The following is a 17,845-nucleotide window of genomic DNA, read 5'->3' on the forward strand; positions in this document are numbered from 1 at the left end:
AGAATTATTATGTTTACCAATAACATTATACTTATAATGGGGACCTCTTATATGCCCTGCTTATGGGACCACTTATATGCCCTTCTTATGTGACCTTAATTGCTGCATCAACTGTCTTATGTACTTTGTCACTTCTTCTGTGTGAATCACATTTTGCTCACAATTCTCTCAATTTGTCTATCCACCCGATCTCTCAGCTCTTGGCAACTGCCATTCATGATTTTAGCCCCTCACTTTTATACACATATGCGCGACCCACACTGGTTCGCTTTCAGTTCCATCTCAATCTGACGGATACCTCCTTAACATGGCCCCCATCCTTACTCTTCAATTAATTTCCACTTATGCATCCCAGTGTTTCGCGGGTCAACCCGGTCATGCGCAGTGGTAACTTGCTTCACTGTTCCATACACCGAACACAGTGACACACACATTGACTTCCCTTGTCTGGCGTCTAACCGGACTCTGGTGGATGCGGGAACTATTTTCTTCACGCCATCGCGCATTAATGGTAAGCTCCACCATTAACCACTTTACCTGGAATGTCGGCCTGTCTCCCCCGCTTGATTTTGATTAATTTTATTCTCTCCTATAGGCTTTTCGTTCACAGCCCTGATCGGGGCTCTGATTCAGGAGAATACCACCAAGGTGGACTTTGTCCTCTTCCTCACCGCCAACTCTTAACTGCTCCATTGTCCTTTCATCACGCCATTGCGCTTTCACTGTAAGACCCTTCGCTGACCTCCTCAACCTTGCTGTCGGCCCCCACACCTTCATGCGGCAGTCCTGTCTGATTACTCCTAATTTCTTCCATAGACCCATTATGTTTGTATCCTGATCGGGGGTCCTATTCAGGATACACCTACCAGGGCGAATTGAACCCATCCTCACCACTCATCACTACTCTACAGTAAGTTGAACACTGCGGTCACCTGGCGGACTCACCACATTGTCTTCCCATGACTCACTGGGTTCAACTTAATTTCCTTTTCCTTCCAGACTGGCTTGCAACGATTAATCACCCCATTTCTCCGGTCCTTTACCTTGCAGCAGCCGCCCAATGTAGCAATTGCTACTTCAAACCCTCTCTCCCCCACATGACCATGAATTTCGCACAGGTCAGTTGTTCCGCTGGCTTCACTTTCACTTACATGCATGTCGCGAACCTCAGCCGCCAACGTCACAACGCTGTTCATCATATGGGCACTACTATAATTACAATTTTAATTTCCAACTCTGCCATGTCTTCCAACCGGCGCGACGTAGTGGCACTTAGCTCCTTGTGTCTTCACCCCTATTATAGGTAGTCAAGCACTACACATTGGTTATTGTCCATGTGTACTCATTGTGAAGTACTCATAAACTGCTTCTTTCTCCCTTTCTTCCCGCCTTTTCCTCCTTTCTTTTTTCTCCCCCATCCTATGTATAGGCTATCACTCAGGCATTATATCTTATGTCCTGATGATGATCCCCCCATTCTAGTGGGGATTGAAATGTCGTCGACAGTTGCATCTTTACTCCAAACTGCCTTACTTGAATTCTTATGGAGCAAAAGATGCTTGCTTAATTGTGACGGTCTGATATTTGTATTCCTTCACTAAGTCACCTTGTACTTTTAATGCCTGAGGTTTGGAAATCTAATTACTTTCAACCTTTGACCCACATAATTCTGTATATAATTGTTTGTGTGTGTTCTTCAATTGTTTTATATTCAATAAATGTACTGTATCTCCATTGGAGAGCACCATCACAGGGCTCATTGTAGATCTGTGCCCTATTGTGTTCATATACCCTTCCTGAGGGAACCGTTGTTCCTTATAATGCTATGCATACCCTAGATCCCTTCTGACTTACAGGTTCCCTTATTTCTTTACAAACACCTACACTACTGGCATTCAGCTATCCATGGTGCATCATCAACAAGTAAAATCAATAACAGGCGCTAATAACCGGACTCTTCCTAAAACCCAAATAAAGCACATATGAACTACTGTGTCTCAGCAACAAGTGCACTGCCAGCTGTCCAATCGTCCGAACACATTTCTTCACTTACAGAAGGCCACTGTGACCTACTGCAATCGTCATTTACTGCGGTCTGTCCAAAAATCAGATCTCCTCCCTCAAATGTGCAAGAGCAATGCAGGTGTGCTACTAAGAGGATAGAAGCACTGGGGTCCATTGGCCAAGGCTCAAACAGCTACTGCACTGCATTCCCTTCAACACCCCTACCACCTTCAAACCCTCGACCGAACCCACAAATGCATCCGAACCCAAATTCACCCAAAAGGAAGCAGAGCATTAACTGTGGAACCACACTGAGGCAAGATATGAGGCCATCAGATATAAACCCTCAAAGCCCATTCTTTCTGATCGCTTGGTGCTCAAGTACTATAAATGTCTATTTATTCAATCATTGACAGAGAAACAATACTACCATATCGCAAATATTGCACGTTGCCCAACCATTGTTTAGACATTCAGGTACTCACTGGCTTGTCCGCGCAGGGTGACGCAGGCATCGGAGTAGCTGGGGCACTGCTGGGGTCCCTGGCGGTTACAGTCCTCATCATTGGAGCCAGCGCAGGTGAAGCACTGCAGAGCTTCTCCTGTTGGGGATCAAAGGCGAATTTTCAAAGTGGCACAGGCAAGTACACTTATTGTCATAGTACAACCACCACCCACAGCCCCACTTCAGTGGTGACTAGATCACCAGGTACAACCCCCATTTCTTAGGTGAGGGAACCACCAAGCAAAGCCACATTTCTGTGGTCCTCCATGCAAAGCAATGTTTCAGGGTTAAGGACCACAACACACTGGCACTTTTTTCTGGTCACACGACCACTACATGCATTAGGGGATTAAAGGATACAATTCCAGACACTTTTCAGTGATTCGGTATGATCACTAGGCACTGCTATGTTCCAGAGATGAGAAGACTATCACGACCAGCAAAGGCGCACCTTGATTTACCTGGCCAATAATGGGTCAGCGCAGACTCACCTATGCCCATGGTAGGGAGTTATGCAGCGTTGACATACCTGGCCTGTGAGAGCAGTACAGATTCGCATTGGGATGGATTACAAGAGAACAGGTAGACTTGCTTGTGCTTGGAGGAGACAATACTATTTTTAAACGAAGAGGAATGAGAGACATTCCGGTCCAGTACACACTCTCCCAAGTAATATCAATATTAAGAAGGTATATCGTTCTGCTAAAAAAGGTCCTTGATACTAAATTAGGTATGTAAACCCCAGGAGGTCACTGGTAACATGGAGCGCAAGTCCTCACCCACTGAAAGGTGGCATGCTTCATCATCAGACTGTGGTCCTCGTTGGGCTGGCGCTACAACGTCCAACGGGCTCTTCTGGGGAGCTCTTTGCCATGGATATTTTATTGTAGACTTTAGTGTTGCTGGTGTGCAAATAAAGTGCCTCAAATGTGTGGTGGACATTGAAGTCTGTCTAGGAAGATTGGTGAGGTGTTGGGCAGATTAAAATTAACTATAGAACCCTTAGCTCGAGTTTATTTGTTCTCGGGGTCTATGTTGAAGATAAAAAACAAAATGGGGAATATATAGGAGGATGATGTTCCTCGTATTCTCACTTGATGGTTTTTTTAGTCAGTAGTTAGTCAACATGTTTCATGCCCTCCCAGTCCCTAAGGATCTATGGCAATTCGTCAGGACCTTACAAAAGCTAACTAATCTTCACTGGTGCGGGTATTCCTACACTGTTCTAGAAATAAGTGAAACCCCACCCTTCTGAAAGACAAATATTTGTTGTTCTTGAGGCTTACATCTCATACTTAGGAGTGCAGTCGTTATGCCACGCTAATGACCTTAATTTCCTGAGAAGAAGGCCCCTTGGGATTCATGGAGACTGGACTGTTCCCAGGTCATTGCCCCTTTGGCCTACAAAGAAAGGAGGATCACACACTGGCTTTGATACATAAATAGCAGTAAAAGCTCACGTCGTCCTACAATGGAACAATATAGACCCATCTAGGGCACAAGGCTGCAGGGCAGACTCAGCTGTGTCTATGAGGCAGAAGGGCAGCTGTTCTTGTGCATATGAGGGAGCAGGGTAGGCACTAGCCCTTGAGGAAGGAGGAGTGGCGAGTTGCAGGAGTTTAATAGGAAGCAAACCATACTTGCATGAGCGTACGAAGCAGCAGCACAGATCCATGTGTGCCTACAAGAGAGCAGTGTAGACTCACATGGATTAAACTCAACTTTGTCTGTCAGTGTTCTGGTCCCATCTTCACCAGTTACAGCAAGGGAAATATTTTGCCCATAGGAGAAAGGTTTACATTCGATTTCATCCCAACAGGGATACCCAGGTACCAGGGCATTAATGATAGAAGGACTTGTAGCATCTCCCCTAGAGAATTGTTCTAGAATCAGTCACCAATAAACGTAGATGGATTGTTGCTATGGTGGGTAGAAAAGTCTGATATGTTACAGCTTGTTATTCTTTATATTTCAATATGATTTACATAAAGTTCTTCCTAAAATTCACATCAAAAAGTCAAATTATGTATCGGAGTTAGCGAACACGAATCGCAGGGCAATGCAAATGCCCAAAGATGTGTTTTTTAACAACTAAATGACAGGGAAAGAAAAAAACACTGATCAATATAAGGAGGAAAAATCACTTTGAAAACGTTGATTGTCAAACAAGTCCTTAGAAAATAGGATTGTTACATACAAAGCAATAATTATAATCTTCTTTTTCCCTCCCACTCTGTATAATACTCAGGCCCTCTAGCTATTCGGCTAAGTCATGCACAGTGCTTTCTCAAGGGGTGAAGGTATATGCCCCTTTTCGGAAGACTAGTGACACAAACATTCTGATAGAGACTTCTAGTCCAGATTCCTTACCTTAGAATTATCCCAAGGCATCCGACTGGATTCAGAATTTGTTTGTGAGCAGTACCCCTGTGCGCCAGTAGGTGGCGTTCTGCTCCACAGGGCATCAGCGTCATCCATGCCGGAAGTGAAGTGTGTGGGACCTTTATAGGCACCAACCTATCGGACTGACGTCAGTTCTTTTATTTCCACGCTAGTCAAAGCAGATCCGGAGAAGAGCTACCTCCAGTCTTTATTTGTGTGAGCTTGTCTCCTGGTGTGCCAGGTATGTCAACTAGGAGAGCTAGTTTCAAGCCATGTGGCAGCTTTCACTGGCAGATTGTTGTGACAGACCCACATGTGGTATGTCTCTGGTGCCTGGAGTGCAATCATGGCATGACGACCTGCGCAGGTTGCAGCGCCATGCATCCCAAGGCCTTGAAGGAGCAGTCCCTCAAGCTTAACATGCGACGCTGCAACAATCTCAGTCAAGAGAAAGGTCCCAAGATAGGTCGCTGAGCCACTTCAGGTGGTCGTCGTCACAGCCGAAATTTTCGGGGAAATCGGGTAAGTCCCATAAGAGTAAGAAGTTGACGAGGTCTTTGACTTCTCCCCGTTTGTCGAAGTCATCCGACAAGAAGAGAGAGCATCAGAATTCTAGGCCTTGCTCAGCAGTAGAGGCTGGGCCTGTGCCATCTCCGCGCCTCTCAGAATTTCCGGGAGCCAGAGTGACCCATACTCAACTATGTCAATTCTATGACGACATGCACCTTATATTTGGGCGACCCATCCCAACTGGATCATCTAGGGGCCCCTCTGGCTTAGGAGGGGCCCCTACGGATTAGGAGGGGCCCCTACTGGTCTTTCCCCTGTGGGTTCACCCTTAGGTGCATTTGGGACCCTTGGATCTGCGGATAGGTCTGGAGCGGCGTCGGTTATACCACCTTTACTTTCCACGATGCCCGATCCAATGCCCCTGGCTCCCTGACTGACATGGAGCCGGTGCTGAATCACCAGACGTCAACCGGGGCAGATCCCCCAGATCGGAACCATTGCCTTACTCCTGTGGCTCTAGAATTGGGGATGAATGGAAGAGTTCTCTGGACCCTTATGAATGACAGCCATTAGATTACACTGAGGACACCTAGTATGAGGATCTTGCAGATGCCAGCAGCCTCGACATCTCACCAAGTGACTGTCTGGGCTCTCCCCCTACCATGGCTATGGAGGAGGGTGTCTTATTTGCAGTGGTGGTGAGGAGGGCAGCTGAGATCTTCAACTGCCCTCCATGGCTGTCAAAAGGAACATCCTGACTGAGTTGCTTCAACTGGGAGTCACCTAATCTGAACTGCTTCTCCCTTTTAACAACACCTTCACAGATATCCTACTTTGGGCCTGGTCCAAGCCCTGCACCGGGGCTCCTGTGCATAGGACAATTGCCCACCATCATCGCACCACCACAGGGAACCCCAGTTTCCTCACCCAGCACTCCACCCCGGATAGCTTGGTGATCCAAGCCTCCACTTCCAGAGTAAATCCTGGCACAATCCCTAGCACTCCACAGGATAGGAAATCCAAGAGGCTGGATACCTTTGGGAAGAGGGTGCCTTTTGAGCCAATACTCCCATACATTCTGGGACTCAGTTGCGCAGGTGCTTCCTATGGTGTCAGAGGAGGCCTGAGCCATACTCTCACAAGTAATTGCTGACAGGAGAGATGCAGCTACGTTCACTATTCGATGTGGGCTGGATACAATTGACTCTCTGGAGAGAGCGATTTCATTGTCAGTGGGACTTCGGCACCACTCCTGGTTAAGAACCACTGGCTTTTCGGGGGATGTCCAGGCCTTGCTCATGGACATGCTCTTCATTGGCTCCCATCTCTTTGAACAAAAGGCGGACTTGGCACAGGAGTGCTAGGACAGCAGGGCTACGGCCAGGTCCTTGGGCCTACCCATGGACCCTCGCCAACCCCAGTCTGCCTTTCACGGAAGGGGCTTCGAGCCGCATCTCTACCTGCCCAGTCAACATGGCTAGCAGGCTTCCCAACCCTTGCATGGCTGAGGATGCAGTACCCACAGACCCTGTGTGCCAGTTAGCCAGAGGTCTGCCCAGACCACCCACCTCGCAAGCCACAACCTACAAGCCCCTTTAGTTTGCCTTCTGACAATCATGGGAATCCAGTGGGAAGAGGCAGGATACACTATCATCTGCACCACTGGAGGCCAATAACATCCAACTGCTGGGTTCTACAGATTTTCCAAATGGGCTACTCACTCACTTTGTGACTTCCCCTTCAACCATGCCACCTACTTGCGACAGGATGGAAGAGGCTCACAAATCCTTATTCGTCAGGAAGTGGCAGCTCTCCTGGTGAAGGGAGCATTAGAGAGGGTACCGGCATCAGAGGTAGTATATGGTTGTGCTTCCCACTACTTTCTGCTGCCCAAAAAGGACAGAGGCTTTTGTCCTATCCTAGACTTCGGCTCTCTCAATTTCTTCCTGAAGAAAGAGAAATTAAAAATGCTCATGCTTGCTCAGTCCTGTCTGGGCCCGGGAGGCTGGATGGTAGCGTTGGACTTGCAGGACGCATACTGCCAAAGGGCGGCTTGGGGTCGTGGCCCCTCTGTCAAGAGGCCCTGCATCTCTGGACGTGACTGGAACGTCAGGGCATAGCCCTGGTAGTTCAACACATGGCGGGCTTTCTCAATGCCAGGGTGGGCAAACTCTGCCGCCGATGCCTAGCGGATCACAAGTGGTGTCTCCATCTGGAGGTGGGCCAAGGTCTCTTCCAAGTGGGGAGAGCCTTGGTTAGAACTGTTCACCACCATGGAGCACGCACAATGTCAGCAGTTTTGCGCGCTGAAGGTTCCGAGGCATCTCTCTCTCTCAGAAATGCTTTTCATCTAGAGTGGAGCTCAGGTATCATATATGCCTTTCCGCCAATACCACTCCTGCCTCTAGAAAGATCAGGAATGACCGGGCTCAAGTCTTTCTTGTGGCATCTGATTGGGCATCGAGGGGCAGATTTACAAGCCCCTTGCGCCACTTTTGCATCACTTTTCTCATGTTGAAAGTTATGCAAAAGTGGCACAAGGGGCTTGTAAATCTGCCCCAGAGAGTTTGGTGTCCCGAGATGTTAAGGATGTCCATCGGTCCTCCGATTAGGATGTACCTTCTGGTGGATCTTCTGTCTGAGCAGCAACGGAGGGTCTTACACCTGAACTGGTCCATGCTCCACCTTCATGCATAGAGATTGAGTGGCAACAGTTGACAGCCTTTGACCCTCGCCCAAGGCTGTGATGTCATTTTGACAGCCACGCGTTCATCCACCAAGACAGTATGCACCTTCTGTTGGGGCAAATTTAGGGCATGGTGTACAGAAAAACAGGTTGACCCCCTATCTGCTCCTCTATTAAAGGTTTTCTTGTTTCTTCTCGTCTTGGCCCAGGAGGGCTTTGCATTGGGCACTTTGAAGGGTTATTTGTCTGTCATATCAGCATATCTGCGGTTGCCAGTTCAGCCGTCACTTTTCTTGTCCCCTATTGTAAATAGGTTTCTGAAGGGTCTTCAACATATGTTTCCTACAATCCCCTTCATTATGCCTCAATGGGACCTTAACCTGGTTCTTACCTATCCGATGGCCACTCCCTTCGAGCCATTCCATAACTGTCCAGTCAGACTACTTACCATCAAGACACCCTTTCTTGAGGCAATAACATCTACCAGGAAAGTTAGTGAGTTACCGGTGCTATTGGCGCACTCTCCTTATGTTACGTTGTACCCAGGCAAGCTGGTCCTTTGGACTCGAGCATCCTTCTTACCAAAGGTGGTGACCCCATTCCATGTAGGCCAGTCTATCACCCTGCCTACCTTTGACGTTCTGCCTCATCCCGCTAAAAAAGTGTGACTCCACCGGCTGGACCCAAAAAGAGCATGTTGTGCTACCTTGACTGTACAAATAAATTCCAGGCAGACGATCAACTCTTCATGGGGTATGCCGAAGCCCAGACAGTGAAGGCTGTGCAGAAACGGATATCTCACAATGGATCGTGCTATGCATCAAAATCTGTTACACAATGGCCAAGAAGCAATTCTTGCGAGCTCATTCCACCAGAGTCAAGGCTGCGACCACTGTGTGAGCGCACAGAGATCCGAACCAGGACATCTACCAGGCAGCAACAAGAGCGTCTCTGCACATGTTTATGAAGCACAACTGTCTTTACAATCAGGTTCCTAAGGATGGGCACTTTGGCCGTTTGGTCCTGCAGGATTCCTAGTGAAAATTTGTTTCGCAGACCCACCTCCGGGGGTATTGCTTATTCTAGGGTAAGGAATCTGTGGCTAGAAGTCTCTATCAGAGGAACAAGTTACTTACCTTTGGTAACGCCTTATCTGGTAGAGAGTCTGTCTAGCTGCAGGTTCCTCACCAACCCAGCCATCCTCCCCGCTCTGCAAATTAATTTTTAGATTCAGGGTTGTCCCTCCTTCAGGGCCCTAGCTTCACACACCAGTGGTCAGTGTTCTTGGTGTCCCCACACTTCTGGCGTGAAAAGTCAAGAAAAGAATCGGATGTCGGCGTGCTGGGGTGGTGCCTATATAGGCAAAGCACATGGCATTTCAGGCGTGAACACCGCCGCCGTCTCACAGAGACGAACATCACTACCTACCAGCGCACAGGTATATTGCTCACAAAAGAATCAGAGATCCAGTGTGACACCTGGAGATAATTTTAAGGTAAGGAATCTGTAACTAGATAGTCTCTACCAGATAAGGCGTTACCGAAGGTATGTAACTTGATCTTGCTTTAAACTTAAGTTGTCTATTCTTATTAATCTAGTATTAATTGGCATGTGTTAGTTAACCCTATGCTAAATCTAGATTCTATTACTTTTTGATAAACAAATAAGATCTTTAGGGAGATTTTTTCCAATTGAAAATGCTAATAAACTTCGGCAGTTTGAGATCGGAAATCAACTTTTGTTTTAAGGAATGGCACTAATCATTAGTGAAAATGTTATTGTGATTATTAAATTTCATTCCTTGCCTTACCTTTAGTAAATTTGATCAATTGCTTTAGCCTTTTGTACTTCTCTGCTCACTAGCATGTGCAAAATTTCACGTTTTGATTGTAATTTCTTCTCCAATTGATTGGTTATCTGGGATAAATATTGCAAAGTAACATGTCAACCTTTTCTTCTTTACTCCTTACTTAGATTATTTGAATAGCATGTGAAGCCCAGAGGCCTGTAGCGTTTGGCTTCATTTTATGTCAAAAGGTTTACTGGGGCACTAACATTCCACCAGCCTTCTGTGGGAGTAGGGTAGGCCTAGAATATTTATGGAATCACATAAACATAAAGGTGATGGATGGAATGCTTGACTTTATCTCAGCCACAGATCATTTTCTCTGACACGCATTCCAGCCCACCATTTTTTTGTCACTGTGCTACTATAGTCAAGAACCAGCCACTTGCAAATCAGCTTGGTCCTCATCAGATGGTAACAGAGTAGCCCATTCAAAACTCCCTTTAAAATCTGCAGCTTTGAAAACACATTTCCAGGAAAATAGTGATAAACCGCTCGACGCCTTTACTCGCTAGAGTAGAGGCCAGTTATTTATGCCCCATCTTTTTTAAACTTCTCCAGCTGCACCCAACATTGGTCTTGGAGAAGGGAGCACTGCAGTGCACAGGGGTCTAAGAGGGCACCGACAGATTCCATTCATTCTACAATGGAGGATCAAGAAATCACCTGGACATATGAGGAGGGAACTTACTGACCAGAAAATGCAGCAGGCACTGCAGATTCATCCTGACCTGAAGAGGGAGCAGTTTAGACTCGCTTACACCCCTGAGGGGGGATCAGTGCACACCTGCCTAGCCTGTAGCAGTCGAGCTGTTCTAAGTCACCTGGGTGGTTAGCTAGCGTATCACATTCTGCTGTGTTTTTTTCCAGAATTTTACAATTGCTCTGCTAAAGCGAACAACTAAACCTTTCAATAGATTACCTGCAGGGTTTTAATTATATCTTACAACAACTGGTGAATTGTTAAGATTCACACCTGTATGGTTGTGTTGAAATAAATAAATAAATTAAGTTGATGCTCAATTTAAGTTTACAGCATTGACGAGGGTCCCAATTTGTGATGCACACCACTTAACTAGATCTAAAAATACTTTTATGTACAGTTTGGATGTTACATGTTGGTGACTTGTACACACTAGTAGCTTGATTGGTGACGCATGGTGTGCTGCCCCAGTTGTATCAAGGAAGAGGTGGCTGGATTGAGAAATGGAGTATTTGTCGCTTTTTAAAGAAGCAGTATTTCACACTGCTCGCCTCAGGTCATGAAAGTGATAGCAAAACATTGACAAGATCTGGCAACGTGAATAAACCTGACCTTCACAATCCAGCCTCCGAGCTCTTGCCTTTTGTCAATGCTTGCTTTCTTTTGCATTAGTTAGTAAACCAATGCTAAAGTATACCACAAACCATGAACAGGCAGCCATCGGTTAAAGTCTGTGTCATATTTTATAGGAAGTTGCTATTTATGTGCCTGCCGGCTAAATAGTACATAATCTCTGCTATTTACACAGTGGCAGGTTAAATAGTACAAAATCTATTTAGCCGACATCCAACTGAAATCTGAAGCTTCACTGTTTATATGGGCGCAGGCTAAATAGAAGAGACTATCAAGAAAAGGCGTTAAAATTATCGCCGGTTTAGCGGCAGAAAATTGCCGCTAAAGCGGCGATAATGGGCTTGATAATATGCCGCAGAGAATTCCAATAGAAGCCCATGTTCTGGTGTCAACATGGGCTTCTATGGGAATTCTCTGCGGCATATTATCAAGCCCATTATCGCCGTTTTAGCGGCAGTTTTCTGCCGCTAAAGCGGCAATAATGTTAACGCTGTGCTTGATAATATGCCCCTGTGTCTTTGATTTGAGACCAGGTAAATAATGTAAAGGAGGTGATTATTTAGCCGGACATGAACTAAACAGGGACACTTCTAAGCAATGGCAGCATCGTGGCCATCTTGTTGTAGGCGTGCAGGAAAGTGTGTGAAGCATTTGAAAGTAAGTGCATATAGACATGCAGAACAGTATGTACATGAATAAGTGCATAATTAAGCTAAGGGTGGTATTAAATTAAAATAACTTAAATGTAGAAACTTCTGCTTTGGGAGTTTCAGGTTATGGCACACTGATATATTGTGCTGAAGACTGGGAGTATTGGATTGTCTGCGTAGGACTCTTTAAAGTTAGATTTGCAAGAATAGTGTGTTTACATAAGTGTTTCTTCATACCTGAGAATGGATTGTTGTTTGATGTTTATGATCATCCAGTGATGATTTTTGAGGGCAGGACTCATTTGGGCTTCCTGTGGAAAGCCTTGTGCTTTAGGTTGGGTTTTCTTTTAAAAGGGGATTGTGCTTGCTTAGTTTTTCAGATATGGTAACACAGCAGCTGACAAGCTGCAGCAAACAGAATGCAGAGAAACTGGTAATATCTGGGCCACAAACGGAGTGGCACATGCATATGGCAGCCCTTCCAAGTGTCACGCATCGCAGGTTAGTCTAACGCATTTTAATGTGTCTCTCCTCATCGCCACACTAAAATTGTTATGCATTTTTATAGCTCCTCTGCATTGATCGAGGTGCTTTGCTCGCACTGCCAGCGCTAGTCCGACTGATCTTTCTGTGTTACAGGCATTGTAAGCCGGGCCCAGAAAAGAGGTGTTTTTTTTTTTAGCTGTCATGAAACTGCCTCTGGGCGCGGCTTGTTACAATTTGGAAATTGTACTCTTGCTCCATTCTATGATTGGGTTGCAAAGTGCATGCTGTTGTCATGGGCATTAAACTCTTTTCTGCCCAGACATGAGGGCACCATATGACCTCGGAAACGTGATGATTCTAGTGACTCAAGAGCAGCTCTGCAACCTGGGCCAGCACCCAGCCCGGTATCAAACATCTGTGGCAACTACTGTACCAAGGTTTATGTTTATTTTTTCAAGTTCCATTTGTAAAAACTGATATTTCTCACTCTGTGTTCATTTCTGTACAAAGTTTGAAAATCCCATGCTTTCGTGAAGTTCCATTACAAGATGTAGACGGTCAGTTCTTGAGGGGCTACTCTGTATTTTGCCTGGTTCTAGTGATTTAAAGGGCAGGCTGCCATCAGATGTTAGAATTTTATTTTTATTGAAAGAAACAGCCATATGTGATCTGAACCAGGAAGTACAGGATCTGTACCAGGGCTTTCCCTCCTTTCCTACCGCTTCAAGATGGCAAAGGATCGGAGCAGGTACCCTGTTCGCAGAAAGGTATCCAAAGCTAAGACCACCTGGATGTGCACCTACGCACTGTCATGTTAAACTGCACATTACACACAAATGCGTATTAGGACACTATGGGGTGAAGCACCTTCTACTTGGTGAGGGAGCAGGGGTACACCAAAGGCTCTGGGGAGACACCCAAGCTTAACTGCCGACACCCAGAATGCAAAAACGAATTTACTCTAAAAGAGCTGCCTGTGGCTGCAAAGGGGCAGTGCAACAATTTAGACCATACTTTTTAGCCAAATTTGCCAAGCTAAAATTGTTGTAGTAGTTAATAGAACTAAAATTCTCATAACACAATAATGTTGTTGTCTATAAAGAAAATTCTGTCTGTGTGTTCCATGGCCTTTGGCCTTCGGCAGCTGTTAACATCCTAGAACTCACTGTAAATCCAGAATGCATTGGTCTTACAATGAAGAGAAATTACATTAAACAAATACGGCCTGATTACGATGGTGCCGGGTATGGGGACCGCCCGCCTATAAGGCATCGGTCCCACATATGCAATTACGATGTGACCGCCACCACGGCGGTCACACTTGCTATATTTAACATTACGACGGCTGCTGCTAGCTGGATCACCCGCCGCTTTGCTAAAAATGCACCTTTGACATTTCTCTGCACTACATGGCAGGCACATGCGGTGCCTGTCACATGGTGCAGGGAAATGTAGTGGAGCACCATAGGTGCCCCCCAGTGCTCTAGACCCAGGCCCATGGATTAAGGGGGGCCCGCTACAGGCCCCCAATTCCGTTTCCGCCTGCCGTTTCGTGGCAGGTTGACTGCTGTGAAACAACCTGCGGAAAAGGGATATCATAATCCCGACGGCAGTGCCTGACAGGCACCGCCGCCATTCTGTGTAATGCGGCGGCTGCTCCAACAGGCGGTCGGAAAATGACCGCCTGTCGAAATCGTGGCCGTCAGTCTTTCAGACCGCCGCACTTTCGCCTGCCATAGTAATCTGGCGGGCGAAAAAACGCAGTTCGATGGCGAAGGGCCCGCCACCGACAGGCTGTCGGTGGCGGGCCTTCCGTCATCGTAATCAGGCCCACAGTCTTAATGTGTTCTAATTACTGTCAAACGAATATGCACTAGATTTTAGAAAATGTTTTCGGAATCCTGTACTTATGCTGCAGTGCTCATGAATCCTTAAATGGGCCAGTTTTATTGTAGTAGGGGATTTTAATTTACATGCTGGTGACCCTCTGTCCCAGTCAGCTTATTCATTCTCTAAACGTATGCATGCATTGAATTTGCCCCAGTTGGTTTTGGGACCTATGCGTTTTGGCAGGTCATACTATTGATCTGCTTTTCTCAAATTGCTTGCCATCTATTTGTCCTCCAAAACCCTCCTTGTGGTCTGATCATCATCTGATTTTTTTCGAGTGGACCTATAGTGGCCTCAGACAGCAGAAAAGGCTATTGAACCCACTTCTTGTAGGGCATGGAAGAGGGTGAGGCCTTTAGAATAGGTAGATCTCCTTGCCAATACATGTCCCCATCTTACCAATTATATTAATCTCAATGTTGAGGCCATCAATAAATGGTTTCTGGGGGCAGCGGATGTGCTAGCCCCTTTACAGGAGCGGAAGAAGGGCAAGGGTAGATCCTCAGCATTACGGCTTTCCTCACACTTGGCTGAGAAACGTGAAGGCTGTAAAAAGCTCTAACGCATTTGGGTGGAAAACTACTCTTCTGATAGCATGGCTGTATACAAAGTAGCACTTAGAGTATATCATGTTTCTATTAAACAGGCTTGGTACCAGTTCTTTACGGAGAAAATCTTCTCTACTCAGCATGGCTACCGTTCTATTTTCCAGATTGTGGAGCCTTTTACTTCTCTGCAGTCTTGTCATCAAGCGACTGTGCCCTCTCAAGCACTCTGCAATGGGCTGGTGACATTTTTTTAAACACAAATCCTGGAAATGCTGAAATTACTGCCTGTTGTGGGTGCTCTTTCCCCACCTATCGAGCATAATGGTCATCTTAATTACAGGTTCTCTCAGTTGAGGCCTATATCCTTGGAACAGTGTAGGGTTGTAATTTTAAAATGCAAGTCGATGTCTCCTTTAGATGTGTGTCCTCCAACATTGCTTGAAGAAGCTGTGGACATTATCAACTCCGTGATTAACTCTGTTTTCAATTTCTCTCTATCTTCCGGGGTTGTGCCTGAAGCTTGGAAGATTGTCAAAGTCGTCCCTTTGCTTAAGAAGCCTGCATTTGACCCTAGATTTTCTCCAACTATAGGTCCATCTCTTTGTTGCTGGCCTTGATAAAAATGCTGGAAAGCTTGCCAACCTCCAGCTTTCTGAATATCTTGAGGATGGGAACCTGCTACACCCTAGCCAATCTGGTTTTCGCCCCCATCATAGCACAGAATCAGCAGTGCTGGAAGTCTCTGACTATATAAATTGTGCGTTCGATTCAGGGAAAAATGCAGCCCTGATTCTTCTTGACTTGTCTTCTGCCTTTGATCCCGTCCCACATTCTAGCCTCCTGTGCAGGCTTTCCATCTTGGGTGTGCAGGGTTCTATTTGGGAATGGTGCAAGTCAGTTTAGACTAACACAGGCCAATCTGTTTGGCTTGCTCCTTTTTCCTCAGAGGTTAAGGCAGTTAATCTAGGGGTCCTGCAGTGCTCTTGTCTTAGTCCTACCCTTTAAAAAAGATTTCTGGCCCCCCTGGCCACTGTCGTCAAGCCGTTTGGCTGTAAAATCATTTCTTACGCCGATGACACACAGCTGACCTTTGCCTTCGAAAGAATGCCTGCCTCTATCGCAGCCCCTTTCTCGGACTGCATGCGTGCCATCTTTGATTGGATGGAGAGCAGCCAACTGAAATGTAATGCAGAGAAGACTGAAATTATCTCTTTCGGGTCACATTTGTCCAACTGTTGGGAAGATCTTTGGCCCTCTGCATTGCCCGCCCCCCACCTACTTCTCTATTGGTAAAAAAATTGAGAATAAAACTAGACAATACCCTCTCTAGGAAGGCTTAGATTTCGACAATAGTAGGCCAATGCTTTGCACTACTCCATACCATTACGAAATGTCTTCCCCCTCCTGCCTTTGGAGGCAAAAAGAGTAGTGATCCATGCCATGATCACCTGGCATCTCGACTATGTAAATGTTCTGTTCTTGTGAGCAGCCGAAGCCCAGGTGAAATGACTGCAGGTGGTTCAAAACGTGGCAGCTAGATTACTCCTCCGCCTACCTAGGCATTCCTCAACCATAGCTGCTCACAAGGCTTTGCATTGGCTGCCTGTTAAGAAATGCAGAGTGGGCTGGTGAATGTGCATAACACAAGGGAGCATTTGCCTGTTCCTGCTGATAATGAGCCTGTCAACGTGTAATGCATGTGGAGTCGAAGGGCAGCTCCAGCTGCTGCGAAACAGTTGAAGATAATGAAAGCATTGCAGAGAATATATACATCGTTGGCTGAGAACCTGCTGACCAGGCCGTACATAAAGGTAGTATGCTGCCACACAAGATAGAGTTATACGGAGCGCTAATGCTGATTGTTGGACTTGGCCCTTTTTGCAGGGTCAGCCTTAAACTTTTTGCCTTTTACCTAGACTTTTTTCTGAAATGATGTTCGTGGTTTTAGGACTCTGGGCACTTTAGCACTGCTGTCCAGTGTAAAGTGTGTGTGCTCTCTGTGATAAACATAGTAAGATTGGTCTACACCTGTTTGGCCTATTTAATCTACCTGTCAGTCCCTTGTTAAGTGGTATCTCATATACCCAGGGCTGGTAAATTAAATGCTACTGGTAGGCTTGCAGCGCTGATTGCACCACCTACCAAAGTAGCCTTTCAAACCTGTCTCAGGCTTCTGCCATTGCAGGGCCTGTGCGCGCAGTGTCACTGCCGCTGTGACGTGGCACCTAAAGTGTGTGTCATGTCTGTGACCCCACTTTTACTGCATATCAGTCACCCCTAAGGTAGGCCCTAGCTAGCCCTATGGGCAGGGTGCATTGTAGGTAAAAGTTAGGACATGTACCTTAAGTGTGTGACATGTCCTGGTAGTGACAAACAGCCATTTTGGCTTCTCACTACTGTGGGGCTGCCCTCCCATAGGAATGCATTGGGGATTCCCTGATAAGTGTTTCAGTGGTAATCCCTGATATGAGAGCCGCAGCGTGGTCGAGTTTGGAATAGTGATAATAAATGCTACGCAATGGTGTGCGCAGATTTATTATAACTATTTTAGAAATGCCACTTTTAGAAGTTGGCATTTCTGTGTGCTATGTGTCTGCCTGCCTGATGTGAATTGCATGTCTGGCTTTTGAGTGACAGGGGCTGGTGAGGTGTGTGTGGCTCCAGGAGGGGCGGGGTGAGTCAGCGTTAGGCTGAATGGGACATCTGCATTTGGAGTGGCGGGAGGAGAAGTACCTGCTCCCTGAATAGGATGGTGCCTGCCCTAGTGAATGCTGGCTCCGCCCCCCTGTGGTGTGTCTGATGACGAGCCCCCACCTAACAATAGGGAAGAGGAGCCTGGTAAACAGAGTGCTCCAGAACCAGTTAGAACTGGTTTCCCCAAGCTCTGTGTTTGCAGACAAAGGGGAAAAGTGGTATAAAGATAGGGGCTGTGACCCCATGAAAAATGTGCTTGTGCTTATTTGGGCTGGGGGGGACACACTGAACAGGAGGAACCGCTGTGG

At 46.4% G+C, this 17,845-nt stretch overlaps 1 protein-coding gene across 1 annotated transcript in view; it reads right to left on the reverse strand.

The window, feature by feature from the left end:
- The window catches only part of LOC146866855 (prostate stem cell antigen-like), a 105,293-nt gene that overhangs the window by 75,361 nt on the left and 12,087 nt on the right, over positions 1–17,845 (reverse strand). The window contains exon 2 of the mRNA XM_085614588.1: positions 2,490–2,606. Coding sequence (XP_085470714.1) covers positions 2,490–2,606 — 117 coding nt within the window. The remainder of the gene's footprint in view (positions 1–2,489; positions 2,607–17,845) is intronic.

Source organism: Triturus cristatus, chromosome 1_2 (genome assembly GCF_964204655.1).
Source record: "Triturus cristatus chromosome 1_2, aTriCri1.1, whole genome shotgun sequence".
NCBI classification, from domain to species: Eukaryota; Metazoa; Chordata; class Amphibia; order Caudata; family Salamandridae; genus Triturus; species Triturus cristatus.